This window comes from Priapulus caudatus, unplaced genomic scaffold (genome assembly GCF_000485595.1).
Source record: "Priapulus caudatus unplaced genomic scaffold, Priapulus_caudatus-5.0.1 Scaffold1489, whole genome shotgun sequence".
In the NCBI taxonomy this organism is placed as follows: domain Eukaryota; kingdom Metazoa; phylum Priapulida; class Priapulimorpha; order Priapulimorphida; family Priapulidae; genus Priapulus; species Priapulus caudatus.
Genome location: NW_014578550.1, coordinates 78124 through 87630, shown reverse-complemented (window position 1 = coordinate 87630; position 9507 = coordinate 78124). Strand labels below are relative to the sequence as shown.

At 45.5% G+C, this 9507-nt stretch overlaps 1 protein-coding gene across 1 annotated transcript in view; it reads left to right on the top strand.

Moving 5' to 3' along the window:
* Positions 1–539: 539 nt before the first annotated feature.
* LOC106816796 (CTD small phosphatase-like protein 2) overlaps positions 540–9507 on the top strand; it is a 21579-nt gene continuing 12611 nt past the window's right edge. Inside the window, exons 1-6 of the mRNA XM_014821415.1 lie at positions 540–1403; positions 4059–4136; positions 5575–5693; positions 6874–6998; positions 8279–8377; positions 8712–9005. Coding sequence (XP_014676901.1) covers positions 1272–1403; positions 4059–4136; positions 5575–5693; positions 6874–6998; positions 8279–8377; positions 8712–9005 — 847 coding nt within the window. The 5' untranslated portion in view covers positions 540–1271. The remainder of the gene's footprint in view (positions 1404–4058; positions 4137–5574; positions 5694–6873; positions 6999–8278; positions 8378–8711; positions 9006–9507) is intronic.

Here is a 9507-nt window from a genome sequence, read left to right as displayed (position 1 = left end):
TAACTATTGACTGTTGTGTGTGGACAACTAACTATTGACTGTTGTGTGTGAACAACTAACAATTGAAGACTGTTGTGTGTGGACAACTAACTATTGACTGTTGTGTGTGAACAACTAACAATTGAAGACTGTTGTGTGTGGACAACTAACTATTGACTGTTGTGTGTGAACAACTAACAATTGAAGACTGTTGTGTGTGGACAACTAACTATTGACTGTTGTGTGTGGACAACCAACTATTGACTGTTGTGTGTGGACAACTAATTATTGAAAACTGCTGTGTGTGGACAAATAACTATTGACTGTTGTGTCAGGACAACTGTTGAATACTTGACGTGTGTGTGGACAAGAGTTAAAGGCTATTGCTACCTGAAAGAGTTTTGAAGACTGTTGAACACTGTTGTTTTCCTGTGAACACCTACTGAAGGTTGTTGTTGTGTGCAGAAAAATGGTGAAGACTGTTGTTATTGCGTTTGAGACTGTTACTGACTACCGCCCTCTGGAAAGCAACTCATCTGTCTGGTTTTATTACAGAGTCGATCGACAGCTCTTGGCATACATCGCACGAAGTTGCCGTGAACTCCTGAACATTCCCGGAGGAGAGTGCGGCCGGTGATGTTGGAATCATTGCACGCGCGGTCTACTGCTTGAAGGAAAGGAGACTGCAGTCAGAGTGAGACGACGAGGAGAGGAGAGGAGAGAGGAAAGTGGTGCGTGGTGTGAGGAGCGTGGAGGCAGCCACGTGGGTGCGCCACGCATGCTGCCGCAGCAAGACGGCGAGTGACTCCAGCTCTACGCGAGATGCCGGGACTGTGCGAGACATAGAGTCATAGAGACGGTGCATTACAACACGAGACAGGGACGGCGTGAGACACCGCGGCGACAAGAAGTAGAGACTGTGTAAGGCAGTGCACAAGATAATAATGGTGTAAGACACTGGAACAGCCAGAGACAGATGGTGTGAGTCAATGGAGACATAGGAGGAGGTGAGAGACGCCGGAACTACAAGAAACAGAGACGGTGTGAGATATAGGATTGTTGCAGATACCAAGACAACAGGGAACAGGATCACTGGAAGTCGCCGGCACAACGTGAGACACAGGACACCGGGAAGGGACGAGAAACATAGAGACAGCAGTAGGAACCAGGAAACTGGAGGGTGTAGCAACGACGGCAGACCACTCTGCGACGTTAGCAGACACCACGACGGTCGGAGACGCCGCGACGACGCCATCGCACTCCGCGGAGACTTAACGACGGTAACCAAGGCGATGAGACTGCGAGCGCGACCGGCGGCGCACGCGGCGACGCCGCAGCCTGCGGGCCGCCGCCAGGGAGCGATGCGATCACCGCCTGCTAACAGCAGTGCAAAGCGGAAAAGAACCGACACGGAGGCAACAGTGGTATGTAGTGTTCTTTCAAAAAGCGAGTTAGTTGTGGGGTGGTGCACAGAGGCTGGTTGAATAGTTTGAGTTATAAGTTGGTGCTGGGAATTTTTAGTGAGAGAGTGGTCATGGAAAGTGGAAAATCGAAAAACTCTAGGAAAATTGTTTAGCCTTTAAGGCGTACGAGCCCTATTTATTTCATTTGTAGCTGCTGTCGGCTGCTACTAGTGGTCGCCAGGAGAGTCCTGGAGATGGTACAGATGGTTTATTTCGGGGGTTAGTCATTGTTGGATGGCTGTCAGAGCTTCAGTAGATGTTTGTATCTAACAAGATTTTAGGAGTGTAGGAGCGCCTGGTCATGCGAGGAGATGTGACGGCTAACTAGCCCTCACAGTAGCAGAGCGGCAGCTGGTAGCTCACTGGCGTGGTGTGTATATATTTGTAATTGGCTTCACTGATGACTCATGTCCTGTTAAGTGTTTACCGTTGTCCGGTACATGTGTGCCTTCTGTCAACTGTGATTGCCCTAACGATCTACCTCCATCTCCTTCCTGCTCTTCCTGCTAGGTCTGCCAACCTTCCTGGTTGTCATGTATGTCATGTCTAGGGCTTATGAGAGATTTTTTAGCAACTCTGCATACCAATTTTTCGCAAGTGTGGATAGGTAACATTTGCCCAGGTCGCTACCTACCTAGGCATCACCTATGTCGCCAGTCGATAGAGTCACACATGGTTTTTGAAGAACACAGAGAGAAGATGTCCACACATGTACACAGTCACAGTAACAAACACACTGCACGAAACAGTAGAAGGCACACAGTTCCAAACAGTAGCAAGCACTCAGTAACGCAGAAACGTCTAGACGAATGGACAAAATGTGCAGAATTTCCTTTAACTCTTCAACAGTCAGGCGGTTGGGTCATTGCTAGTCGGCAGGCTTTTTGCGTTAGCTCCACTTTCGCCTGAACAACAGATCTGAATATACTGTGGCACTCTCCTCCCGTGTGAAACTAAACAGCTTCTGTTTGACATTGGCAGTCTATTGAATTGGTTGCTACGAAAGGAAGGTTCCTATCAATACGTATCATTGTTCTTTTGTTTTGTCAGCAACGTTACGCAAGCGACAATTCCAGCACCCAATCATGCACACACGTGTACATGCGCTGATGCGCATGTATACATGTGTACGCACTGTGGTGTGCATACATGTACTCACGTACGTCTGTGTTTGCTGTGCGTGCAGGTGTGTGTCTGTCAGTAGATGTGCGTGCGTGCGTGCGTGCGTGCCTGCAGGCGGGTGCGTGTGGATGTGTGTTTGCGGGTGTATCTGTGCGTGTAGGGGGATAAGAGCGTCTATGTATAGTTTCCTAAAATCAGGAGCTAATCATGACATGACATGATGAATCATTATTAGCTCCTGCTAAAATGTAAATAGTAACTGTGCTCAGGTGCGCTTCTGCGTACATATGTTTGATATCAGTGTAATATGGCACCCTATATATATATACACACGCGCTTTGTTTGCATGCTGCTCTCTGTCACTGCACAGACAGCAATATTCTTTGCACCTAGATGCAGCCAACAATTGTAAGATGTTGCTGCTTCAGAGGCAGGAAACGCGTTTGTGTAGATAGCGTATCTGTCTGATAACTTGCCTAAATGAGACCCCTGCACTTCAAACGTGTACGCGCAACGTAGCTGAATGCGAGATCATAGACGATGACTAATGTTATATATTGATTTCTATTTATTTGAGGGATGATCATTTTAAGATAAAGATTTAAGGGTAAAAATTACTAGCTGATTGGTGCTACGATTTAGGATGTGCATGAACTATTCTGTGTGCAAGTAAAAATTTTGAACACGTGCATTAGTGAGAGCCTGAGAGGTCAGCTTCACCAGTATATTGGCCAAATAAAACTAATAAAACTATAAAACTATACCAGTGAATCTTGCTTTCAAATAAAGTAGGGACGTAACATTGGTGCACGCTAAAATACTACTCTCCCTGCTGAAGCGGTGTGTTTTGCACACTAGTTATGCCTGCGCACGTATATATAACCCACATATTGCTGTCGCCCGAAGCTACGTATACGTACGTGTGTCTGTCTGTGTCGTTAATAGTGACAGAGACGTGTGCAGAAACGTTAATGGAGTGTCGGAAGATGTTTCGAATTTCAAACGTAACTGGTGAAATTTGGCGTTTATGTAAATAAAGCACGCCAGTTGGCACGATGAGACAGTTATCGGCGTTTAGCCGAAAGCGCAACAGTTTATTTCGTGCTCTTTTAACGTGTGTCGCGTATGTGGGAAAGATGAATGCGGATCTGCCTTAATTGATTTGTGCATATATATATATATATTTTGAGACGTGAGCACTGCGGGGAGGTGCGTGGCAGATGCTTGGCTTCGTAGAGCTTCACAAGAACTTGCTCAATATTCTGCTCACCACTAATACTAAGACAGTTGAGTTATCTCCTGCTGGTTTGTCTCTCTCCCTCTCATGCGCACGCGTGCTTTCAAGCCTCTACCATTATTGAGATTGCACGCATGCAGTATTTATTTGTAATAAATTCATAACGGCAATGGATCCGACTTGATTAAGCTGTGTCGCTGTCATGCTCTCATCCGGTTATCGCTGGTAGCCATTTGTCTTTTTTTGTGTGGTTTCAGGAGAGCCCCGAATCTATGTGCCTGCAGAACGGAGAGTGTGAAGAATACACTGACATCAAAAACTTCACAAAGGCAGTGGTAAATGATATTTGCTATTGGTGTCTACTGGCGTATCCAGGAGAGGAGCCATCAGGGCCACCCCCTTCCCCCCCAAAGAATCTAAATCAGAAAACAAGTAAAAAATAAGCAAACTAGCCATGCTGCTTCACACATTTTTCACTAGAGGAGGGTGCAATGGAAAAGAAGGAATGTCTCGGAAAAAAAATGCGTGGCTAGACCCCGCTACTCTGCTGTTGTAGCTAACAACACTCCCCCATCCCTCCCCAACCGGTGGTTAGGGTTTTATCCCACACCCCCTACCCCTACCCCCTACCCCTACCCCGTTGGCTCCTTTCTGAATCTGCCAGTGTGTGTTTAAAAAATTGTCTGAAACCGGCATATCAGAATATCTGGAAGAATATCTGAATTCAGTGTTCATCAGGGATGTAGAGTGCAGTTTGTTTTACAAAAAAATGATAAAAAATTCTTCACTAGAAATTTTAGAAACAGTTTCTAAATAGTGGGTTGAGCACTTGTTAAAACTAAATGCTAGTGCTATTAGCCACTTACTGACATTTGTGTGTAGGCATGTGCATCACTCTGTTATGTATATTATATATACTTTTAAAACTGACGTTTCCTCGTGAATGTTTAACAGTTATCGTAAAAGCAAAGGCTGAATTTCAAAAACCCGTCCTCATAATTTATTTACGTCTGCCACTGTTAACCGAATGCTCGTCTCGTCTCGTTTCTTTAGAAAATTGGAAAGTGAAATACACCGCAAATTTTTCACGAGGCGGCATTTCCTACGAGAATATATAGTGTAGCTCTGCTTGTAGTTAGATGGAGGTGGGGAAACTGCAGCTTTCATATTCATCAGTGAATTGATAAGACACTTTTCTTGAGATTTACATACTCAAGATGAAAAAAGTCTGTTAAAAATAGATTAAGGCGGTGTGACTTTGCTGTGTAACTGCACTTATGATAGACAGGAAACTTTCTGGATTTTGTAAACTCGTTTGGAGAAATCCATTAGGTGCGATCCTGTATATAAATGAATTTATGCAACCTCAGTGATAAGTGCTGAACTTAACTGGAATGCTAACCCTATCCACAAGACTAACCATGAGAACAAGACAACCCCCTAAGAAAACTAATCCCTATCTTAGCTTTACCCATTATCGTAATCTTGACTTTAACCCCAACACTAACGTTAACCCTAACCCTAATGGTAATGCTTAGAACCAATAATACACATTGCTAAGTGTAATTTTAACCCCAACTGCAACCTTAATATTAACCCTATTACTAACCTCAAACCCTAATGCTAATGTAGTGAGTAAAACAATGTTATGTAATATTAACCCTAACCCACGTATTAACCCTAATCCTAATCTAAATTCCAAGCTAAACTCGTATGTAGACAGCGTGGTTTAGATGGTTGAGTACTAATCAGTAACGTGCATCCTTCGTGTAGGTGGAAGTCAACACAGTGTCAAAGAGACGACGGTGGGACAGTGCAAAGAAAGAAAACCGAGCTGCAAACTGCGCTGCTCCCTTGGTGGTAAATGGCTGCGGCGACGATTGCAAGGACAAGTACGTTTCTGGTTTCACGTGCGCGATTGATTACTGTCAGTGTCAGTTTTGTGTCTGCGCATCAAAGAGTACAAGACTGTGAAGAGCAAGAGAGACAGTGAAAGCGTAGGGAGAGGGGGGGGGTGAGAGAAATAGAGAGAGATAGAGAGAGAGAGAGAGAGAGAAAAGAAAAGAGACAGAGAGAGGGTGAGGGTGAGGGAAGCAGGAAGAGAGAGATCAAGAGAGAGACACAGTGAGACAAGGAAGGGAATGGGGAGGAACAGTGAGAGGAGAGAGAGAGCAGAGGAAGTGGGAAGCTTCATCCGTCTAGGGGGGTGTATTTGTTTAGGGTTCACCACAGTTTGCCTCTGCCCTAAGTACTGCAAGGATTATACAGTCAAACCTCGGTTATCCGAACAAGATCTCAAGTTCCCGTGAATATTTAATAAGCCACTAGACCACCCGTGACCCGTTGGGTCACCCACACTATTCAGAGGTTATGAAGAATTCAAGCTAATTTCAATATTGCACCGAAATGAAGGTTTATTTTGAGATAATTTAATTAAATATTTCTATCCATTCCTATTATTCATAATTCAAGAAAAGATATTTGAATGTTCACTTTTCCTGCGTGTAGCGCTGTAGAAAGCTAGATAGGCGGCGTTTTACGTAACGTTGCCTGGAAACAGTCGGTACAGTTGCTGACGTAATTTGCCTGTAAACAGTTGTAATGAAGTTGTGATCGTATAGTGTATCAGGTTCGTGTCTTTTGGCACAGGTAAGATATACCATTAGGTAACACGATTAATAGACAGACGTGAATAACGTATGACAGGAACAAAGTGTAACGTACAACAGTTCATTACACGGCTCCTTTATTTACGATTAGGTCAGTTATCCGAACAATCAGTTATCCGGACAAAATATTCCCTTCCCGTATCATTCGGATAATCGAGGTCTAACTGTACCAGAAATGCATTCGGCTATTTATGTGGCTACAGGAATGTTAGGAGAGATGAAGAGACAGAGAGAGGGTGAGGGAAGCAGAAAGAGAAAGATCAAGAGAGAGACAGTGAGACAGGGAAGGGAATGGAGAGAAACAGTGAGAGGAGAGCGAGAGAGAGAGAGAAGGAGAGGAAGTGGAAAGCTTCATGCGTCTGCACGCTGCATGTGGTGTACTGACTGCACTTCGTCTTCGCAGGTGCAAAGATGGCTTCCGCTGTGAAGCAAATATTGGCCAGACAGCGGGTCAGGAGACCTTACCCGATCTCATCTCCTCTGCACCTTGCACCCCGGTATCAACCAAGAAGTCAGCGAGGTCTCGAGGTGCGTGTTGTTTACCCATCTGTCTCTCGCGACGCGTCAACGTCAAGTTAATGGCGAAGTCGTTAACGCGTGTAGAAACGCAACGCAGAGGAATATTGCAAAGGTTTTTTTTCATTCTCAAAGATTTCGGTGTCAAGTATACCGGCGAAAATTTGAAACGAGAAAGTTATTTGGGGGGGGGGGGGGGGTATTTGATTAGGATTTGCGGTTTGCCTTTGCCATAAGTACTGCAAGGACTCTACCAGAAATGCTGCGTATGAACTTTGGACATTTACGTGGCTACGGGAACGTTAAGAATTTTTACTTAAGACTGCACCCACTATACTGCACACAGTGTAAATATTCGAGGATGTGCACCACCTTCGTGCTGCTTGTGTAAATATCAGGACACATCAGATACCTGACGTGGTTTCGCAAACAAAGTGGCAACAGGCGAGAGATTTTGCGACACTGAGCAAGAACCACGGATGCTTAACTGTGTCGTGTGCCGTTTAATTAAAGCCGCACTATGCGCATCCAAACGCTAATTTCTCCAGTACTAGACTAGCAAATACTTCGTGTCATGCATAATCACACTACCTTATGGCAAAATAAACTCTAGTTTCTCCCATTTCACTGCGCGTTTGCTTAAACCCCACAAGAATGAGGTGCGAAATCTGGTAATCTGGCGCCAACGCTAAATTGTTGGCAAAACAATTTCGCCAAGAAACGGTTAGGTGACGTCACATGTTTTTATCTTTGCTACACCCATACCGCTGTACCGCTGCACCGCTCCACGGTTGCTTGGCAGGGCAACGCGAAAGTGTCAACAACATCGGAGAATTTGAACAACAGTGGAGGTATTTTCAAATGCCTTTTATAAGGCAACGCGCAGTGAAATGGGAGGAACTAGAGTTTTATTTTGTCATAAGGTAGTATTGATTATGCATGACACGAAGTATTTGCTAGTCTAGTACTGGAGAAATTAGTGTGTAAATGCGCATAGTGCGGCTTTAAGCGATTGTCGGGGAAATTACTGGAAACCATTCCCAGTAGTATTCATGGAATGACAAAATTTTTCGTAACTGGTTAAAATCAGATGTCACGTTTTTACTGTGGTTCACTGTGTATTAATGTGTTCGTTCTTTGAACGATGTCCAGAATAGGTGTGCTTAATATCGGGTGTGTTTAGCACGTGTTGTCAACACATGTATATATTGTAAACACATGGTACAGTTAACACAGGTGTCGTTAGCGCGTGTTGTTAACACAGGTGACAACCTTTTTGTGTCTGTTCGCAGGTCGGAAGCCAAGTGGGAGACGAAAGCGAACAAAGCGGTCGACCCTCATAGGGACACTGTTTTCACCCATATATCAGATGTTTAATGGACAGAAGAGCGGTAATAATCACTTGCCATCTTCAGCATCTTTCACTATAAGTTGCAGTGCGTGTGTGCGTGCGTGCGTGCGTGCGTGCGTGCGTGCGTGCGTGCGTGCGTGCGTTCATGTAGTATCTAGTCTGAGATTCACGTCTGTTAGCAGCACATTACTGTGCTATTACGCACGGGCTGTTGTATTATATACGTTGGCCAGGTATCAATACTGGTCCTCTATGAAGTATGTGCTGTGCTAAACTCCCCCTCCTTCCTCCACATTGATCACCCTTCCTATTTATCCCTCCCTACCTTTCTCGTTTCACTAGGACTGTCAGCTACATTATCTGTGTGTTTACAGCGGGGGAGACACAGAACCACAAGGCAGCGTCGGAGTGCAGCGACAGCGACTGTGATGTAGATACTGTAGCAAATAAGATCAACCTGGAGGAACAGCAGAAAGAACAGGGAGGCCACACCAGCCACCAGGGGGCACTTGGCCATGCGAGCCACCAGGGGGCGCATGGTCATGCCAGCCACCAGGGGGTGCATGGCCACTCCAGCCACCAAGGGGTGCACGGCCAAACCAGCCACCAAGAGGTGTCGCCTCCCGCCAGCACCGACTGTCGTGAAAGTGGATCGTGCGAGAACGAAGGTGGGTTTGGCAAACACTGGTTGTTGTGTTACACTCGGGGGTAGCGCTGTAGTTGTTGCCAGTTAGTTGAGCTTCCGCGCCTTGATTATGTCATACGTATCAGTCTTCGCTTCTGTCCCCTAACCCTTGTGCATTCCCCCACGAGTGTCTTACAGCTTCATACCTACTTACAAACCTACCCACCTAACCACTTCCCATCACACCACTACCATACCTACATGCGTAGCTACATCCCTACCTGCCTTTCTGCCAACCTGCCTACCTACTTATGTACCTACCTACCTGCTTGCCTGCCTGCCTACCTGCTTGCCTGCCTGCCTGCATGCCTGCCTGACTGCGGCTACCTACCTACCTATCTACGTACCTACTTATCTACCTACCTACCAACTTGACTACATACCTACCTATCTGCCTATCTACCTACCTACCAAACTACTTATCTACCTACCTACCAACTTGCCTACATACCTACCTATCTGCCTATCTACCTACCTACCTAACT